Here is a 21,401-nt window from a genome sequence, read left to right as displayed (position 1 = left end):
TCTAAAAGCTGACGTTTCGAGCGTTAATCCTACATCAGAGCGATTGGAGGAATTGTGAGTTGTATGTGGGTTTTATATGCAGAAAATGGAGCTACGTTATTGGTAGGAATAGGCTGAGGAGTACAAAAATATGGTGACAAAACAGTGGCAAGTTTGTTTTTGTTCAAAACTAGCTCGCAGTTTTAAACTTAAAATGTGACTGTCTATTCTCATACAAATCCTCTTGAGAGAGTATACACTCTATCTTAGATATTTCACCCATTGCACAACATAGGCACAATTGCACATTTACGGTGGCTTATTATGCGAACTTGGGTTACCTGTGACATAACATAACAATCTAAATGGTATCCTTTAGCAGTTTTTATCATCTATCTTGTGAGGTGTACAAAAAGCAATTGTCAATATATGAAATGACTCTGCAACATAGGTTCTTTGATGTTAAAATTACTTGTCTCCAATCCAGAATTGAGTCGTGGCATTTAAGCTTGAAGTACAACGGAATTTAAGATTTTCGATTCCTTACAAACCAAATTTGTCCGCATACGAGATTACATTACCAGACCCATTGCCGTTTAAATCGCAAAAAAAATATTTAAATAACTGTCTATGTGAAAAGGGAAAATCCCTTTTTTATAATATGTTGCTGCTGTGCAATTTACACACATATTTGCCCGGATGTTGACATATTCGTACGGTCGACAGACATCTACAACCGTGGGTACGACTCTGATGACAGCATAGTCTTCAAGCGAGGCTCTTAGGTAATCCGTATACGCTTTGCTGACTATGGTGTACTGACAAGTAGCTCTCTGGTGAGTCGAGTGATCTCTGAGCCAAAGGAGGTAGGGTCGTTTGACGAGATACGCCTGCCAATTTGGGGCGTCACCGCTGATGGTTTGGCAAATCATTGTTAAACACAATTTCACTCCGTAGACAGAGAGCGTCGATTAAGTTAGATTATTATTATTATTGTTATTATTATTATTATTAGGAAGGCTTATATGATAAACCTACTGTCTATTTAACAATAGGCCATTTTACAGTTGTGTGCTTAGTTGCTAAGCCTTTGATTTGGAGTGAGGCTGAAGATGACCATGATAACAAAGTAATTTGCATTTGAAAAGCAACAAGGTTTGTATCATAACAAGGTCAACCTTAGCCTCACTCCTGTTTAAAGGCCTGGCAACCAAGCACAAAGTCTGTTTTAAAACAGGAACGCAGTTAAGGGTTTCAATAACTGTCTCGAGGTGTCCTAAACTCCTGCGTGGGTTGCCGGATAAGGCTGTGAAAACACGAAGAAGTATTCTATCGCTCAAATCAAAAACTCAGCAAAAGAAAAGGGGAGCCACATCACTCTGCCCTGGTCAAATCCACGATATAACAATACCATTGCAGTAGCCTTTCCCAGTGAAGAGGAAAATTTACTCAAGGTTCCTAGGCTAAGGCAATTCTCTTTTCTAATTCATTTTTAATGGTTTTTTCTAAAATGACAAAAAAAGCAGAGGGTTTTGCCCCGTGTATCGTCTGAATAAAGTTGATATCATTAATACGAGTTCAAAATTAAAATGAATTGATAGGAAAACACATGAAAATTTCCCTAGCTCTCGATGATATACCGTACCTTGGTTGTAATTACGGCATCTTGGAGAACATTTAAGGGAGATCTCGGATGTTAGTGAAATAGCTTGCCTTTGTTCAAGTCGCATTATTTCATGTCGTTCTTTTCCTTGTAGTTTTAAAGATAAACATCGACAGTCGTGTATACACCGTAAGTAGCAATGAACTGGGTTTGAAGTCACAGAATAGAGGAAAAGATGGCTAACAAGCTCATCGTCTCGCATTGCATCCCCATAAACATTAAAGGGATGTGTTTGACAAAACTCCCGTATCGCAGTTGCCTTTGGCTTCTGTAAATGTCCCAAAAAGCTGAAGACTGGTTAGAAACTGAATTAAACGCTTAGCCGTGATCATTCTAACTTGTATTTTCAGCCTGTTTCGTTGGGATGATGTGGAGCCATATCGCACCTGAAGCTACTAAGCAATGATGACACGTTGAAGTCTAATTTGATCGAAGAGTTTCTAATAATTGGCTTGCGCGAAATGGTATGAAGAGGAACAGTTCAAAATACCAGACGATGGTGTTGGGAAAAAACAAAGGAACTGACGATGAGCCAGTGTTCAGGTCTGACGAGTCACAACTTCCCATATCCAACACAATAGAACCTCTTGGCGTAACAATTGATGACAAATGAAATTTCGAAAAACATATCGCTAAATATGTAGAAAAGTCAGTAAACAGATCACTGTATTTAAAAAAAATACAGAAACTGTTGCCTTTTGAGACTAGAAGGGATCTTTATAAAGCTTTCATTCTACCACACTTTAATTACTGTTCCATCACGTGGCACTACTGTAATAAGAAATCAGCTGACAAGCTAGAGATGGTGAAAAAAAAATATAAACCGAATCATTTTCCTGCCTCATTTCTTAAGTTGCCCTCCAATTATCATTCTGGCAAGTTATGAATAAGTTATAGGTTATCAAACGGTAAGTCTTGAAACTAAACTGTATCTTCCTCTGATAAGTGCTTTTTATTTGTTTATATATTTTTTTCTTGGGTTGTAGGTGGATACCATCTTATTCTGAAAATAAAATAAACTCATCTCGACACTTGGTCGCCTTGTCGAGGTCCTATTTGAGTTACAATGGAATTTGGGATGTGTAGTATAAAAATTTCCAAAGTTGCCTTCGTTAGGTATAGCCAGATTTAACTACTTCCATAAAAGTCGCAAGGTATATCAATTTGGGTGATGAATTTGATTACAGCGAGCAGAAAAGAGAAAATGTCGGTGATCTGATTCAAGAAGCGGTGGACGCACTCGGGCGGCGTGGAGGTCCAGATGCGTTTATCAACATCAAATATTTGGTGCCAATCTATGAATCCTGCATGTTGAATTAACTCTGGGAAATTCTGAACAGTTCGCCTTGCTTATTTAGTGGGACATGGTCGACTAGCGATTTCAGAAATTTTTGAAGGATAATCAGATTTCAGAATTAATACAATTTTTTTGTCAGAAACTTTATGTTACAACCGACGTATCCTTTTTATTTTAGTCATCTTCCTGGTTTGATTATGTTCCAACCACTCATATATTCTTAATAAATATCTTGTCGATACTTTCAGAACCTCATATTGTACATAAAGAATAATTTTATCGTTTTTGATTGATCATGTAGGCTTCCAGGTGCATGTACGTGTAGAAGAATTTTTTTCTCTGAGGAAGTAAATGTTACGATCAACTAATTTGGACTGCTTGAATTTGTTTTGTTTTATCATGCTCAGAAATGCCTTGCCTTATCTGCATTCCTGGGTAACAAATGATCCGTTAAAATCTTAATATATCAATCAAAAACACAAGGGCATAAGCACTTGTTTCTTAAGAATAATTGCTTAACTCTTGGAATAAACTCAAATAGCAATTACATGTACATACAGTCAAACCTGTGTTGGAAGGCACTATTAATATTTAGTGGTCACCCTGTGCTAAGAGGTCGATGGTCAAAGTCCTGAATTTGTTTCCCCTTTATCACTGTAATTTCCTCCTCTATTAAGTGGTCCTGGTCACCTTTGAGTGAGTAAACTGCATGTTTGTATTGTCTTCCACCTGTATTGAATGGTCACTCAGAGTGAAACCACTAAAAAAACTCTAAGGATGTTTCAAGTAAAACTGAATCACTGTATTTCTCCCAAAATCAAAGTTTTGTATTGTTTTGTCTTCCACCTGTATTGAATGGTCACTTAGAGTGAAACCACTAAAAAAACACTAAGGATAATGTTTCAAGTAAATTTGAATCACTGTATTCTCCCAAAATCAAAGTTTTGTATTGTTTTGTCTTCCACCTGTTTTGAATGGTCACTTAATTAAAGCACAACGACTCAAATAGGACTGAATAATGTTTCAAGTAAAACTGAACTCATATTTCTCTTGCAAAATGAAAGAAAGTAGTGTTAGTGAGTGAGGTTTTGTGCATTAAGTGGTCAATTAGGGCATAAAAAGGCAGCTTTTATTGTTTTTTATATTACCCCTGTTCTCAGTGGAACATTTCTTAACCCTTAAACCCCCAGAAGTGATTAACATGTAACTTCTCCCTATAGTATCATCCATTATCCAGCAAACAGGAAGTGAGAAAACTCAAACTTATCAGGTACGAGATATTATCTTGATTAAACACCAAATTCTCGTAACCAATTTACAACAAAATGTGTAGCAGCAAGAGGAGAGAATTAATAATCAGATCTGGGATTGATCAGATCAGGGTTAAGCGGCAAAACTATATCAAGCCGTCAACCCACCGTTCCCTGCTTGGGGTTTGACTTTTCATGAAAGTACGGTTCAGCACAAAAAAATAAATAACAGCTTTCTTCCAAGACCATTCTCTAAATTTCTTATCCTTCTTGTTCTCAGTTAACTTATTGTCCCAGCCCAATGTGTTATAGCAATAAAAAACCTTCTTTTCTCTATTGGGGAAAAATTTATACTTCAAAGCTAACTCAGTTAATTTATTACTTATTGTTAATCGATTATTGTCTCAGCCTCTTCACCATTATGGGGGAAAATTTCTATTTTAAGGCTTACCGCTTAGAATCATATTCTTCCTATTGTTTGAGTAATTAGGCAATGAGTGAAATTGGTCAAAATTCAAGGAAAATAGCGTGTGTATAACAGTCTAGGAAAAAAAGATTTTTAACTTGTGGTATATTGAAGGAATTCGAGGCTCACTTAAGTGTTAATTTCAATTATTCATGCAAATTAAGTTCACTAAGCGGGAGGAAATTGGCAAAGCACTGGTCTTTTCTTTTTCTAATTTTTTTTCAATGCAACATCTTCCCAATGCTTCATCCTTGCTATGCTGTTATGATGTTATGAAAACAATTAAAATATTTTCCGGAACTTGAAATGTTTTGAAAATGTTAGGCCTACTAAGGGAAATTTACTGCAAGAAAAAAAATAATTGTGTAGAAAAAAACTTGTATTTTGCGCACAGACATCTTTATATATTCAGCAATAAGCTATAGGTTACATTAAAAAAATCTACTTCAACTGATTAAAATGGCTAATTTTAGAGGCTGGTTGAAATGTCATTTCAGCCGAGGAAACAGTGATAAATGTCAAAAAAGGGATGCATTGATGCCTAAATGAGCTTAATGGCTGATTTTACCGGGATATATTTCTAATCACCTTTAATCTGTATTTCTAGACTTTAAACGCATTTCGAAAGAAAAATAGGCAAGCATCGATCAAAAGGAAACAGCCACCGTAATATCGCGCGGTATTTCCTGGGATGTATTTGTTACGTTCTTAACCAACTTAATTATTTACGTGCTTCTGGCAAACATTTACCATTTTCCATTTGTAAGTTATTTTGGCTATAATTAATGGTTTCGTTTGCAGTCAATACAGAATCGTTAGGCAATTGAATTGTCAGTCAGTGGAAGCAGAATATCGATAAATGTGAAGGTACGCTTTTTGCCTTGGTAATTTACGTTTTAGTAAAAATTGTTAACAAAACAGCGATCAGACTAGGAAGAAAGAAAGACTTTGTAGCCGAGACTTTGACACTAAGAAAAATGTGCGCACAGAAGTTGGGGTATGAGTTACTCTTCCTAAGATAAAGGACAGGTGGAATATAAATCATCCACTTGCCTTCTTCGTCTCCTGAGACACTCGACGTGCTGTTCCAAAATCGAAAATATCCACCAAATGTTATGTTCACAAACCCTTGTGCTTAATGGATTTTTTAATGAAATAAAAACCACTTTGTATTCTTTAAAAATGTCAGAAGTCACTAAAAAAACGAATCCGAAGATTGATTACTACCTGCATTACTGACGTTAACTCCCACAAAAAAAAAAAAAACAGAGTTGCATTCGATGTCAAAATCAACTAACTGAAATATTTGATTCTAAACAGTGCTTTTAAATGGTTGAGCCTCCAGCAAGACAAGGTTGTTATATCAGATACCAAACAAAACCATTGAACACTGCTAACAGCTTACTTGTAGATCCTTCTTACTTCTCCAGCTGTATATCAAAAATAATTTTTTTGATGAAGACTCGAGACGTCAGAGGGTGTAATTCCATCAGCGCTAACCAATCAGTGAAAGCGCCTGTCAATATCTATCTGTCCGATTCCGTCTAATGAGTTACGTAAAAATATTACTTTAAGCTTTAACGCGGTGCAGATATACAACACAGATATGACAGCTGCAGAGTTGGTTCTAATTTCCCTCCTTTATCTTCTCAAAGTTAAGGGAGACTGTCCTTCAGAGACTTGTCAGAAGATTTCTCTTAATGTGCATCGAGATTCTGAGCAAGACAGAGAGTTTGTTGGCCATGTTTTTCACAATTCCATTACGTTAAACCCAGTTCAATGTTATATGTGGTGCATACGCGACTGCCGATGTTTGTCGATAAACTACAAGGAAAATCCACAGAACGACACCAAGTATTGCGAGTTGAATGAAGGAAATCATTTCATCAGCAAAAGTTCATTGGTAAAGTCTTCAGGCTCAAGATATTTTGCTTTACGCAAGGAATACAGTAAAGTTAAGGTACGAATCAGGTATACGTGGTAGCGCTTTTAAACTGATGCAAAGGACCTTCCTTTTTTATTGATGAAAACTGAGATAATCACATTTATGGATAGGCCAAATGAGTTTATTCGGTCAATTTGATTCCTACTGAAATTTCAAACTATGAAATGAGTAGGAACAAATTTAGCGTAAACCTTTTCAAAATTGATTATTAAGATATATTCATTTTCATTTCGAAAAGTTGGACAGTTGATTCTAAATTTGCACCCCGTTTCTCAGCCATTTTTTTTCAATGGAATAGCTATATCCTATACTTAGCCTAAGCTTGTAAAGTTGTGCATACTGTGGCATAGCTGTCAAGGTGTGCATTACTTGTGAAGATGTCATGTACTTGTCAAATAGTTGTGACAATGTCATTAAATATGCTAATGTCGAGACGATATTTAAGGCGAGGCGTGCACCGAATACGGGACTTGTGTGTATAGGTTATATGTCGTAGGTTGTCTTGCAATTTTGTGGATATTTAATTTGCTTGTTTGGATACCACACATACTTGCATACCTTTTTAGCTTGTACACATGTTTTGTCGATCCAGTAGCGAACAGGTTTGAAGAAAGTTGAAAATTTGTTCTTCATTTCCATTGGTTTTTTTTATACAAGCAATTGTTTGTTTTATCTTAGTAAAGCTTCCTCGTTGACTAAGAGCAAAGAATGGTGCGATTCGTGAAGAAATCTCCCCAATGCGAGCCAATCAGATTACATGGATCACCTGGATTTCAAAAGCGTATGCAATGAATAATAATATGGTGGGCCTGATATCATGTGTTCGGGAAATTTCTTAGTCTTGGCTACGTTCCAAAGGCTAAGAGCGTTGAATATGGAAAAACGTAGGATTGTATGATCCTTTTTCTTACCGGTAAAACTCATCTAATGAAATCAATTTTCGTTCAATTTATTGTTGAAGACCCAGAGCATCATGTCTTCATGCGCTTATAACGTCACGTGTACCAACGGCTGCTGCAGGAACAATCCGTGTCTCAATGGAGGAACCTGCACTGAGATCTGTGAACCCACCAGTGTTCGGTACAACTGCTCCTGTCCTGCACCGTTTGTTGGGAAACACTGCGAGATTCAGCAGAAGAGAAGCTGTCAGGATTACGAAGCAGCCGGGTCCACCGCCTCTGGATTGTACACAGTTAACAATGATAATAATCAAACCTTCCAGGTGTTCTGTGATTTTGATTCAGAGCCTGAACTCGCTTGGAACCTGATTGAGTCCTTTAGTTTATCTAACAAACATCGCTTTCAGGTATTTGCATTCTCTTTAAATTTTTCATAAATATTTAATCTTGGAGATAAGCACATTCAGCGGTGAATGCGAAATACATTCGTCCTCATTTTGTTTCCATAATTTTCTTGTTTCATAAGCAACAGTTTTGATAACGATGGAAAGTCGTCACTAACTTTAATTTACGTGCACTGACTATACAGCAGAATATCGTATATTGGCAGGCCTACCTGATTGAGAGACCTTACCTCCTTTGGCTCAGAGATCACTCGACTCACTGGAGAGCTACTTGCCAATACAACACAGATGGCACCGTATATACAGATTACCTGAGAGCCTCACTTGAAGACTTTGACATCATCAGAGACGTACCCACAAAAATACAGACCTGTCGACCGTACGAATATGTCAACATTCGAGGAAATGAGTGTGTGGATTGCACTACGGCAACATGGTATAAGAAAGGAATTCTCCCTTTTCATATAGACAGTTCCTGTACTAGTTGTGGCTGTGATTTCGATGGGATAAAAACAGACGTGGCCATTCCAAGCGAGGACAACTTTGGATATTACTTTAGTACAAATCCCAAATTCCGTTGTACCTCAAACCCAGCAGATACGACTCAGTTCTGGATCGGAGGCAAATAGTAGGGTGGCCAAACAGTAGAAACTGGATGGGGCTCACTACTTAGCTTTTGGTGACAGGCCTGACAGTCAACAATTTCCTGTTCACTTTTTTTGTCATAAATTTAATCTTTAAGTTACGAGACAGTGTAAAAATATCAATAAATAAAGTAGACGGGGCAAGGAAGGCCAAGAGAAACCTCAGGGTTATTACATGATAGTGTCCCCGCTAGCAGATATCATATTCACAGTTTAAAGGTCGAACAGTAACGAATCAATGAAAGAGTTTTTGGAATCAACCGGGTTTAAATTCAGCTTAAGATGCAGTCAATTTCTGAATGGAGTTTGAAAGAAAGTTTAAACATGTCTAGGAAAGACTATGGCTAAGGCGTAGATCCATTAAGGCGTATTTAGTTAAAATAGTGTTTTATTACATATTTAACTTGAAACCCCTCCGTTAACATTGATGACAAATTCAATATCATGCCCTCTACATAATTTTGTAGTTATTTAATTAACAGTCAGCCTCTATGTTATTAAAAGTGTATTTAGATTTCTAAAACATTCTAATTTTTTGTTTTATGGGATTAATTTCTCAAGATGTTTCTCTTCTGGGTATTAATTGCATGTATGCTTATTTTTAGTTCTGCTTTTGTGTTGTAAATAGTTTCTAGATCGTTATGTGATACATTTAATACGTGGCATTTTTAAATAGGTGAGAGTGCAAGAATTAGTTAGTAGAAGTTGTATAAAATAAACTTTTTCTCGTTTTTACCGTAAGTGTCGACGAGTTTTATTTTACGTCTTCGAATTCAATCATCACACTCTACAAATTATACTTGAGCCAACGTTGAAATTCATACAAGATATTGATAATAATTTTAAAAAATAGTAAATTCTGAGTCCGATCTTGAAATAGAGAAATATGCTATTAATTTTGTCACGAGCTTAGGAAGAAATAGAATCCGCCATAAGAATTGCATTTGTGCTGCGAAGTTTTACCTCTGAGCTTCAGAGAAGGTAATGACAAGTTTGGCTATTATTGGGTTCGCATGCATCTGTTCAAATCCGCAACATAACAGTGCTACTGCAGTACCAATTCCTAGTGAACAGGAAAATTGACTCAAGGCTCCTAAGCTAAGGTAAGTCTCTTTCCAATTCATTTTTAACTGGTTTTCTACCCTTTTCAAAAATGACAAAAAACCTAGAGGGTTTTTCCACGAGTATCATCTTATGAGCTACGTTTCAAATTTCCAATAGGAAAAGTTTGAAAAGGTTCTGAATAAAGTTGTTATCGGTAAAACGAGTTAAAAAATGAAATGGTAGGAAAACACATGAACATTTCCCTACCTCTCAATGATATACCCTACGCAGGTTGCATGGCATCCATTAGAACGTTCGAGATGTTGTGAGTGAAATGACTGCCTTTGTTCACTTTGCAGTATATTGCTGTGTCGTTTAATTCTTTTCCTTGTGGTTAAAAGATAAACATCGACAGTCGTGTATACACCACAAGTAGCACTGAACTGGGTTTGAAGTCACAGAATTGTGGAAAACATGGTCAACAAGATCTTTGTCTCGCATTGCATCTTCATAAACATAGATCAAAGGGAAATTTTTGACAAGATCCTGTACCGAAGTTGCCTTTGAAAACAACTTAAAACTCTGAGTGCGATGTGCGTCTATTCTTAATTAATTTTTTACCGTGTTTATAATTTTTCACATTCTTATAATTTTAAGACTTAGTGTGGCGAAACGTTGTTGAATTTTTACATTTTAATAATGGTTAACCAATCTTAAATTTATACACCTTCAAGGGCTTTATTCTTTCCCATTTTTTCCATTTTTTTGTTTTTCGTAGCCTCCCTGTAAACTAGCTTTTTATTTAAGCGTACCTACCACGTTCAAAACATTGATTGATTGATTCTCTTATTTTTCTTTCCTTCACTTGCCGACTAATCAGTCAGCATAACTTGAGATACCACATGGCTTCGTGCCAGAACAAAAGGAAACATATTGATGTTTTGAAAATACAACAGAAGGCTTATTGATCGGAAGCTTCCATTCATCATATAATTCGTATGGTAAAACGAATCTGTTACGCTTTCTGAACTTCGTGCCGCCGCGTTTTAAAGAAAAAGGCTGTTGAAAGCTTTAGGCATATTAATTTTTTACCGTTCGATAAACTGTCTAAGATTACGTGTGCATCAGATGCATATGTATATAATAGCCTCGAAATTTAATTAAATGGTTAAAGCTATCCTTATTGAAAATGAATATTTAAGACAAAGATTTTGAAACATCTTAATCTTTCAAAAGTTTGCTGTAATTAAGAGCTTGAAGATATAAGAAATTCCCACATTTCTTTTATTTTGAGAAATTCCATGAACTCCCGATACAACAACATATTATAAAGCAAATTGATTCATCCCGTGAATGAAAAAAGAGAAAAAAAACATGTTAACATTTCTCAAAAGAGTGGCGCAGAGTAACAAATTTCGCGATTGTCTTCAGCATAACAATTGACAATAACGGTAAGACCTGTTCATTGATTACCCCCTTCCTGAATTCTAATGACCTCACTTATTCCATCAAAATGTTACTCGCTGCAGCATTAAAAGAGAATGGAATGGAATCTAATCGCTCCTCTGTTCGTTTCCCTTTTAAAGTCTCATTTTAGAGATAGATTAAACCGAATCTCTTTCCTGCCTCGTTTCTTCAAGTTGCCATTCAATTATCATTCTGGCAAGTTATGAATAAGTTATAGGTTATTAGCCGCAGGTCCCAAATCTAATTAGCATCTTCCTCTGATAAGTGCCTCTTAGTTGTTTACATATTGTTTTCTTGGTATTGTAGGTGGATATCATCTTATTCTGACAATAAAATCAACTCATCTCGTCACTTGGTCGTCTTGCCGAGGTTCAACATGATTTCGTTTCTCAGGCCGCCTTGAGGCAACTTACAGGGCAAAGTTCTATTCAATCTCGGATAATTTTTAAGGGAACGATAACGGGAGTCACGTTCCGTGAGGCAAATTTAACTTTTTGAACGTTTTTGTTAGTAAAAGATGAAACTTATCTGATCGGTCAGAACTCGCAAAACCTCATGCTTTATTGGGGCCTCGTGTCTCCTCTAACGAACCATTCTAACGCGCAAATTTTAATAGAAACCATTCGCACGCAGATATAAGCAATTATTGGATGAGGATAAACATGATATCATGAAGTATCAAAACCGAGGTTTGAGTTATCTGCCAAAGTCGAAGGTAAATTTTAAACTCGAAAACTTTATCTGGTAATATGTTTTTCTATTTTCTGTGTACTGAGCGTCTTAACATGTTGTCCTCGGTGAAAATATCACAAATAGACCCCCTTTAAACGAAACTTCCAAGTTCACTAAAGGAATAAAACCCATAACAAGATTAATTGGGCCATAATCTAAAGTATTAGTAATGCAGTTTTACTTCAGTTGTCTTATTTTGATTCAACTTTTCTTGTTAGTAGTTGTAATCTTAAAGTTCGGGAGCAGGTTAAACTTAATCCCGTTAATTTTTGTTTGGTTCTTTTATGTTATGTCACATGTGGCCAAACGAAAAGAAATAAGCTGTTCAGGGTTAACAGTGTGGTTTGGTCGGTGTACTACTTGCCCCCGATCCAAACTGAGTCGTGTCACCCGGATTTGAGGTACAACGGAATTTGGGATTTGTAGTGTAGGAACTTCGTCAGGTATAGCCGGATCCAGCTACTTCCATCAAAGTCGAAAGGTATAGCGGTGTGAGAAGAGTCGATATGCAAAGGATCAACCCTTTTCATGTACCACTTTGCTTCAGAACAATTCACACACTCATTTCCCCAGATATCGACATGTTCGTATGGCCGGGTGGCTATAGCCGGAGGCACGTCTACGATGATGTCAAAGTCTTCAAGGGATGCTCTCAGGCAATCTGTTTACACGGTACCACCTGTCTTGTATCGGCAAGAAGCTCTCCAGTGAGTCGAATGATCTCTGAGCCTAAGGAGGTGTGTTCGTTTGATAAAGTAGGCCTGCCAATTGGGGCATCACCGCTGATCGCTGGCTAGTCAACGTAGAACACGATTGTATGAAAACAGAGAAAGTTGATTTTAGTTGATTAAAACCATACCAAAATCAATTTAGGAAGATCATAATGACAAGAGTGATTTAGGAGCGATAATGAAGAGATAATATTCCTTTTAAGACAAACCCACCGTGAGTCCAGTTTAACAATTTAATTAAGTGGTGAGCTCTAAGGTAAGGTAAAGTCAAATATCCGAGAAAGATTTTTGTTCGAGAAATTAAATGACTTAATCAGGTTTGATTGCCGCCATCATCAACTGTATAAAATCCAGATGAATTGGACAAAGCAGGTTCTTCTGTTGAGCCTCACAGTGTTTGCCAACAATTGGTACAGGAGAGGAACAGTTGTACCGAATGCTTGTGGGCTCATAGATTTCAGTTCCCCCATTGAGACATGGATTGCTTCATCAGTACATGACATCAGTACATGACTTCTCTTGCTGCGAAAACCAAAAAAGGGGAAAGTTTATTGATTCTATCTCCGTAAATAGTAACAGATATTCCACCCGTATTAAGCTTGAGTAGCGAACAAATTCATCGTTACGTAAGAGCCTTCGACAGCTTCTCGGAATTTCCTCAAATGAAGAACGAAGAATTGGATCCGGCTGCTTTGTGGTCCTGACAGTTTTTTAGCGAATTCTGGCAGTGCCTCCCGCCATAGGCAACGCCACAGGAACAGCTGTACCGAATGCCTGTAGGATCACAGACCTCAGAGCAGGTTCCTCCATTGAGACACGGATTGTTTTTGCAGCAGCCGTTGGCAATGTGACGTCATCAGTACATGATTTCTCTTGCTGTAAAAACCAAAACAGATAAAGTGATGCGCAAGTATTTTGCTTATCGCTGTTTGGGCTACGTAACTAATTTTTTTAACGAATAGATATTTACGTAAAATAGAATAAGTCCTAGGAAATTTCTACGTTTCAGTAAAGAAAGATCATGACATACTAGTGTAATTATTCACCTTTCGCTGATATATCCTCCTAAGATTGTAGTAACGGGATCCTGACGAACGTTCAAGGGAACTGTTGTGGGTAAAATTGCTGGCATCGTTCAACTTGCAGTATCTGGCGTCTTTCTTTTCCTTGTAGTTAAAAGATAAACATCGAAAGTCGTGTATACACCACAAGTAGCACTGAACTGGGTTTGGAGTCACAGAATTGTAGAAAACATGAGCAACGAGCTCCTTTTCTTGCAAGGCATCCCCATAAATGTCGAAGGGACATGTTTGACAAAAACCTGTATCGCAGTTGCCTTTTGCTTCTGTAAATGTATAAGACATAAGAAGATTGGTAAGAAAATGAATCAAATGCTTAGCCATGATCATTCTAAATTGTATTTTTAGCATGTTATGTTGGGACGATGTCGAGCTTCATCGCACCTAAGCTGTTACGCAATGGAGACAGCGTGGAACTCACATTTGAAGTCCTCTTATTTTTCTTTTTTCACCTGTCTACGCTCCATGATTTAGCATACGTCTTGCTGGCTTCAGGTCAGAACTTTTAGTAAAAGAAAACAGACAGCACAATGAGTTAGTTAACTGGAATTTTCAATTTGTTATTTCGCGAATTTGGTAAAACAAGAAAGCTAGAGTGGAGTGTACTGCCTAAGAATTCTTTATTTGTTCAAAATGCTATTTACACTTGGTTGACCAAGTAAAAGCGTCAAAAAATTAATCATAACAGTCGCCATATGTTGGCATGCAATTACCATGGCCTTTGAAAATAAAATGTTAATGACAAATTCTCTTAATAACAGTCGCCATATGTTGGCATGCAATTACCATGGCCTTTACTGAAAATAAAATGTTAATGACAAATTCTCTTAAAAAATTTATGGTTTTCATAACTTGCATGAGCTCCATGAACAAAACCATTTAACCAAATTCTCTACAAGACAATTAACCATATGGTTCCTAATTAGCATCGGAGCATCAGGTATTGAGTTCAGTTAATTTTTAAATCAGCGGGAGTCACCTTCCTTGAGACAAATTAAAACGGTTGAGGGGTAATCAGCTTACTTCGACATTCAACTTTTTGAATGTTTGGCTGGGAAATTAATTAATTCCCTTTGATAGTAAGCTTGGGCGACCATAATCTTTTAGCCTAGATGTTATTTGCTGCATGTGTGTGACTTGTTAGAGGAACAATAAACACGCAAATTTGGATGTTTTCAGGTTTAAGAAATTAAGTTGAGTTTGATTTTATTCTCACAAACAATAAAATTTCTCGGTAGCAAAAGCCGGAGAGTAGTAAAGGAATATAAAGATTCGGGAGATAAAGATTTTCCAAGACAGCTTTCGCTGAAGAAAGTTGGCGGCGTAACATCCACGAATAATTGATAACCTTGAAAGCCTGTGCTATGAGCAATATTCATGCTGTATCGTGCAGTGGAGAAGAATTAGTTCTCAAGCACGAGTAACAGGAATTTAGATGGAGTACTTCTTATCTAAAGCCGTCAGGTGCTGTTCCATGTAAGACTTCAGCAGAGAGCTTACAAGGTGACAAATAAATAAGGACTGACTTAGCTAAATGCAGTCGATGTTTGGTTCTCTATGCCAACCGTTTACTGAGAAGAATAAAATTGGCAATGATTGGATGATCCATGGTTTCTTTTTTTAACTTTTTGATTAGTGTTTCTTTAATGTGATCACCGACTCCATTGACATTTCGTCGGGTAAAAGTGAAGGATGTCTTATTGAACTTAGGAACAGTTAAGACCCGGTTACCGTAAGATTACTCAAATCGTCCCGATCGGTAACATTCCTGAGAAGATTGGTTTGATTCGCGTGCTGTTTGTAAAGCAGGTGCAACTTGTTATACAAACATCATCTTCCTAAAATGTCTTATTTGCTCCCCAATCTTGACCAATGTTTTATTGATTCCATCCTTTATCAATGTCACTGACAATAAAGACCGCTGCTGGACGGATATTTTTAATCATTGGTTCTTCTCATAACTGCTCGAATTTAATTAAAATTTAGGAATTAAATTCATAATGTAACTGAGGTAAACTTGACTAGTATGTTAAAAACCTTACTCGTTAGCCTTTGCTTTTAAGAGATATCTCGCTGAAAGTTCAACATGCACTGACGGTTTGTTAAATTTTTCTGCCAGTGTTCACATACATAGTTGACCTTTCAATTTTAACAACATTACGTGAATAGCACTTTCTTTCTAAAAAAAATAAACATTGCTAGAGAGAGATAGATGGAGAGAAAGGAAGAGTAAAAGAAAGTGCTTGACATGATATCCCGAGCAAGCTAAGGAGATGATACCCGGAGTTAGCCAGTGTTTTACTATGTAGATGCTGTGAAGCCCCCTTTTAGTATCCATTTTTGAAATAAGTTTACTCTGGTAAATGTGAAATATTAGAGAGTTTGTTTATATTCTAAAGTGAAATAATCAAACATCTTATGAAGACGACAGCTGAAAATTCCAAGACAAACAAAAGATCGAATTTAATTTCCCATACAATTTATAAAATTTCGCAGCATGTGGAACAAACTCGCTTAAACTGTCTATAAAAGCACGCTCGACACTAGTTGAACGAAACAAACAGTAAAGTCAGTTCTAAACACAAGAAGGAACGTAACTATGTCTTTGATTCATTTCCTTATCCTTTTACAGATTTTTTGCACATTTACAGAAGCAAAAAGTAACTGCAATACGGGATTTTGTCAAACATATCCCTTCGATGTTTATGGAGATGCAGTGCAAGAAAAAGAGCTTGTTGGCCATGTTTTCCACAACTCTGTTACTTCAAGCCCAGTTCAGTGCTACTTGTTGTGTAAAGACGACTGTAGATGTTTGTCGTTCAACTACAAGGAAATGAACGACGCCAAATACTGCGAGTTGAACGATGCAAGCCATTTCACCCACGACAGCTTTCTTAAACGTTCTGCAGGATCCCGTTATTACAACATGCGAAGGTTTTTTCACCAAAAGGTAAGTGAAAATACACGTATTGTTGTAGCATTTCCAAATACATTCCTAAAATGTAATTTAAAGAATGTTAGTTGATGAATAAAATCGATTTCTTAAAAAATACCTCTCCGCGAACAAACAAAATATTACTTGCATTATTATCAATTTGTTGCGTAGTGTGCCAACCAATTCGAAGCTTCATCATCCCCTCGGGAAACCCTGGGCAACCTCTGGACTGGTTGAACCTTCCCTCGGTGGAGTGGGGGATTTGAACTGAAAGTGTCAAGTCTTTCCAGCGGAATACAAGTGTTATATTTTAGGTTATTACTTGGACGTGGATGTTTTACCAAGAAACAGAAACTATCGTAGAATCAACTAACAGCTGCACTGGCGGTGTAACTGATATAAACCTTTTATTTATGTGGGCACTGGGTAGTCTGTTTCTATTGGTATTCAGTGTATTCATTGTCTAGAAAATAAAAATAAAATTACACGTTCGCTCAAAGATATATAAATTTCGTGTTTTCGTAGCACGAATAACATCTCACTCCTTCGTTCCACTCACTCGTGAGATATTTTCCTTGCTACTCGAACATATAATTCATATCCTCTCGTCACCGTGTAATATCCCCTATGTTTATCCAACGTAACATCTTTTGAAAAGGGTTATCATGTGCTGTGGGAATGGAGTGTGTATGTGGTGCGATTCTTCTGATTTGGTTTCTACAGAGAGAAACGTCTTGCGTTGGTGACGTCACATGTACTAATGGCTGCTGCAGAAGCAGTCCGTGCCTCAATGGAGGAACCTGCACTGAGATCTGTGAGCCCACAAGTGTTCGGTACAACTGTTCCTGTCCAGTAGCGTTTTCTGGAAAACACTGTGAGACTCAGCTGAAGAGCTGTCAGGACCACAAAGCAGCCGGGTCCAACTCTTCTGGATTGTACACAGTCAGTGTTAACAACATACAAACCTTCCAAGTGTTCTGTGATTTCAATTCAGAGCCTGGGTTCGCTTGGAACCTGATTGAATCATTCAGTCTGTCAAACAAAGGTCAATTCCAGGTAATTTGGTATCTCTTTGTATTTTCACCGTTATTGCCACTCAGATTAAAATGATCGACATCGTTCTGTTAATTGATTCGCGGCAGGTTCATCGTGAAGCAGCATTCGTTCCCCCCTGAATAATTTATTGAAATAAGCAGATGAGATTGTAAATAGGTTGCGATTAAAAAGATAAGGAAGGATACTTTTGACTTTAATATGGTGGAAGATGCTGTAAGAATCCACAAAAAACTGTCAAGATTACATAGCAATGAGTCTAACTTGTTTGGATAGTACACAGTTATCAATGACAACAGTCGAAATTTCCAAGTGTTCCGTGATTCTGATTCAGAGCACGAGTTTGCTTTGAACCTGATCCCATCATGTAGTTTGTCTCAAAACCTCTCCGGGTAATTTTCCCAAAACATCCTTGTCAGAAGGCGTATCCCTTCGATTAATTCTTATTAAAGAAACGTAAAGGGGGTGGAGAATTTTCCTCGTAATGTGCACCGAGATTGGACATATTGTTGTTGCTTTTTTAATTAGTTTCCGTGATTTTCCCGCTAAATGTTCTCAAATGAAATTTCTTTTTGGCCTGTCTACCACCATGACACGACCTTCACTTTCTACTCTCTGTCTTCAGAAAGACATCGTGTTTTACGAGGACTACCCAGCCATCAGCGGTGATGCCCCAAATTGGCAGGCCTACCTCATCAAACGACCGTACCTCCTTTGGCTTAGAAATCACTCGACTCACTGGAGAGCTACCTGCCGATACAACACAGATGGCATCGTATATACAGATTACGCGAGAGCCTCGCTTGAAAATTTTGATTTCATCAGAGACGTACCCACGGTGAAAGATGTCTGTCGACCCTACGAATATGTGAACATCAGAGGAAATGAGTGTGTGAATTGCACAACGAAGACATGGTACAAAAAAGGAGATTATCCTCTCCATATTGATAGTTATTACCAGGATGGCTGTGATTTCGATGGAAGCAGAACAGACGCGGCTGTGAATAGCGAGGATAACTTTGGTCTTTATAATGATGATCATATAAATCCTAAATTCCGTTGTACTTCAAGCGAGAATGACACCACCCAGATTTGGATTGGAGGCAAGTAATTTCCTCATATAAGAATACACCTGTAGTTTTCGTTGAAAGAAGTTGGACATCTTAAAAATCATTTAGACATGGTTACCTTTAAAATGTGATCAGTTTTACTACACGCCTGATCACCAGCTGAGTAGTTTTGCAAGTAAGCAGTTTACAGGCTCGAAAAAACCTGAGTAATAATCCTCGTCTGATTTCTGATGCACGTAAATATAACAGTCCCTTTTCACTTTAAATATGAAAATTACATGGTTTCTGTATCTCCTTAAAGTATTATTACTTTACATCACAGCTAAATGAGCAGTTTGTAGGTTTGAAACATGTTTGCGAGATTTTTTAGCTCTGTTAATACATATGCAACTTTGTTTTGATCTAAATAAGAGCGAGGGGGTCTGTTGAGACGATGTCAATTTCCGTAACTGAACTGTTTACTAACGAATAACTACAATCAATTGTTGTATCATGAGAAACTGGTCACTATTTATCACCTGAGCGGGGGAGGGGAGGGGGGGGGAGTGTTGAGAGATCTAAATATTTCACAATAAAAGTTACCTGATCCTCCAAAGGCTCTGTAATATTCAAATGATCCCGCCTCATTGGCAATCAATTTTCTGTAGTCCCCACTCAATACTCTGTTAGCGACGACTGACCCCCTCCTCTGTAATACCCCCAAATAAATTCCTTCTGCCCTTCCACCCAGGCAATAAATAATGACTGATCTCTAATATATTCATTAATTCAGCCTTTAAAATTGAGTGCTTCGAGCGCACTTGAACATTTTCTTGAATTACGAATTTGTCTTACAATTGTTTTAATAAAAATAGCTTTTGGCTTTTAAGGGTGAGAAGAGGCCGTCTTTCTACGCTGCTTTACAAAAACAAACGTAAACCAGAAGGTAACTCGTTGAAACAAAAAAGGGAAGTATAGTATCATTGACTTTTTCGCGTTTTTGTAAATGAGATTTACAATAGATGATCTGAGAAATGCAAATGTTATACCTGAAAGGTTTGTCATTTCTTGATTATAATCAGTTGTCAATGTTGGCTTATTTAATAATGTTTAGTTGAAAATAATGTATCAAGGTATTACAGAAGTTGAATTCTGACAAAGAGTTCCATTATAATCTTCTTCCCTGCTGTAACTGTGAAGACTAACCTTAAAAGCTGCCAAAAAAGAATGAGAATAAAAATTCTTTTTTCGTTTTACGTAAAAGAAAGTTTTATGTTAGAATATCATTTAGTCTATCTTTGAGTGTCGACAAGTTACCGTTATTGATTCAACGCCAGTAAACACGTAATTCTCATCGCAGAGTATGGATGTGTTTAAAGCCTCTCCTTTACATAAACTATGTGCAAGATGTAGAGCTAGTTTATAGCTATACATCAACTGGTTTCAATCAAATAATCTTCTAAGTTGACCCAATACCTTACGCTTTATCTTTATCTTACACAATCCTTTTTTTTTTCTTACTTTTATGCCATAAATAAGAATCCTTTTTGAAGTTGTTATAAGAATTATTATAAATAGATTAAGAGAGATGGTAATCTTTGAGCTCGGTAAAGAAATAGAGAAACATGTTTTCCGTCTTGGCACGAGTGTGGAACAAAAAAATAATTCAACTGAATCGAACCTCAGACCTTTCGGATCCCTCGCTCCGATGCTTTACCAACTTAGCTACAGATACTCTATGATGAGCGAGGCCCATTACGGAGTTCATCTAAGAATTATCAACTTTTAGTTAAATAGCTTTTGCAATTGAAAAAGATGTTAGACACATCCAAGCATGTATGATAAATCAAAACTCTCCGTGATCTTTTCAAAGCGTGATTTATTTTACTACTTTCTTGAACATAAGCTTCCTTCTTCAAATTAATGATATAAAAATAGACTGCCCAGTTTCGGGTGGACACCAATTTTACCCTCCAATTAATATGCATCGCTTATTCATCCTTTATTGACTTAATATTCAATATTCTGTATAGTAAAACCAATTTCACATGTTAAGCACATTGTCTCATAAATGTTTCTTACTCTGCTGTTGTTTTTTTAATTCAAACATGATAACGTAAAATGTATAGTTATGATAATGTTATCATTGTAAATGCTTAGTTCCATTAAACTTCATTTGAAAAAGTAAAATGAGTTTGTTGAAAAAAGCATTTCAGCTCTTTAAGATGAAATAAAAAGAATTTCCTGCCGTTAATTATCACCCATCTGCAGGATCATTTCATCTCCTTTTTTTTTTATTTTAGCTTCAGTGGATATAACCACCTAAACAAGATATTTTTTTGCGCCATCCTTTGTGTATGATGAATAATTAACAAACAATAATTAATTATTTTATTACGTTTTCGAGCTCTACATGTCTGTTTGGCTCAGACATCTGGAATGAACTGATTGATTTAATTCTCGCACCTGAATTGGCGGCTTATAAAAGGAAAGCAACTTAAAGAAATAATTTGGTGGAGAGATACCTTTAAAAAAATGATCTGCTTAGGTGAGGTGTGAAAAACATAACAGTGTTCTCCAAAAAGTGTCTTTCTTTTGTCATGACATTTCTGAATGTAAAGGGTGATCTGAAATGTGGGGCAAGCCTAAGTTTTTAAATATCGGACCGTGACGACACGTTTTATGCCGACGTCATGGTATAGACAAAACTATCTACGGCTCGGACAGCTAATATCATTCGATTATGAATTAAAGTAATATGGAT

General features: G+C 36.9%; 3 protein-coding genes and 1 long non-coding RNA gene across 4 annotated transcripts; 3 read left to right on the top strand and 1 right to left on the bottom strand.

Annotated features, from left to right (window-relative positions):
- Positions 1-421: 421 nt before the first annotated feature.
- Positions 422-3,307, top strand: LOC149041864 (uncharacterized). Its single transcript, XR_016179299.1, has 2 exons — positions 422-2,185; positions 2,629-3,307. It is a non-coding gene; the product is annotated as an uncharacterized LOC149041864 (long non-coding RNA).
- Positions 3,308-3,331: 24 nt separating this feature from the next.
- On the top strand, positions 3,332-9,288 carry LOC149041863 (uncharacterized). The gene is made up of 3 exons (XM_089180807.1): positions 3,332-6,615; positions 7,562-7,906; positions 8,089-9,288. The coding sequence occupies exons 1-3, from the start codon at positions 6,262-6,264 to the stop codon at positions 8,530-8,532; spliced, it is 1,143 nt and encodes a 380-aa protein (XP_089036933.1). The 5' UTR covers positions 3,332-6,261; the 3' UTR covers positions 8,533-9,288.
- Positions 9,289-11,601: 2,313 nt separating this feature from the next.
- Positions 11,602-13,930, bottom strand: LOC113671766 (uncharacterized). Its single transcript, XM_027188021.2, is given in 3 exon segments — positions 11,602-13,367; positions 13,370-13,397; positions 13,568-13,930. Coding segments are annotated over 3 exon segments (579 nt in total). The 3' UTR covers positions 11,602-13,179.
- Positions 13,931-16,083: 2,153 nt separating this feature from the next.
- Positions 16,084-20,821, top strand: LOC113671879 (uncharacterized). Its single transcript, XM_027188139.2, has 3 exons — positions 16,084-16,550; positions 17,259-17,591; positions 18,214-20,821. Exons 1-3 carry the CDS (start codon positions 16,200-16,202, stop codon positions 18,697-18,699), a joined length of 1,170 nt encoding a protein of 389 aa, XP_027043940.2. The 5' UTR covers positions 16,084-16,199; the 3' UTR covers positions 18,700-20,821.
- Positions 20,822-21,401: the final 580 nt, after the last annotated feature.

Source organism: Pocillopora damicornis, chromosome 8 (genome assembly GCF_964200805.1).
Source record: "Pocillopora damicornis chromosome 8, jaPocDami1.2, whole genome shotgun sequence".
In the NCBI taxonomy this organism is placed as follows: Eukaryota; Metazoa; Cnidaria; class Anthozoa; order Scleractinia; family Pocilloporidae; genus Pocillopora; species Pocillopora damicornis.
This window is presented reverse-complemented; position numbering and strand designations above follow the sequence as displayed.

Coding starts and splice junctions, on each gene's coding strand:
- LOC149041863 (XM_089180807.1), top strand. CDS start 6,262: ATGACAGCTGCAGAGTTGGTTCTAATTTCCCTCCTTTATCTTCTCAAA. Junction 6,616..7,561: donor AGGAATACAGTAAAGTTAAG/GTACGAATCAGG, acceptor TTATTGTTGAAG/ACCCAGAGCATCATGTCTTC. Junction 7,907..8,088: donor CTAACAAACATCGCTTTCAG/GTATTTGCATTC, acceptor CTGACTATACAG/CAGAATATCGTATATTGGCA.
- LOC113671879 (XM_027188139.2), top strand. CDS start 16,200: ATGTCTTTGATTCATTTCCTTATCCTTTTACAGATTTTTTGCACATTT. Junction 16,551..17,258: donor GAAGGTTTTTTCACCAAAAG/GTAAGTGAAAAT, acceptor TGGTTTCTACAG/AGAGAAACGTCTTGCGTTGG. Junction 17,592..18,213: donor CAAACAAAGGTCAATTCCAG/GTAATTTGGTAT, acceptor CTCTGTCTTCAG/AAAGACATCGTGTTTTACGA.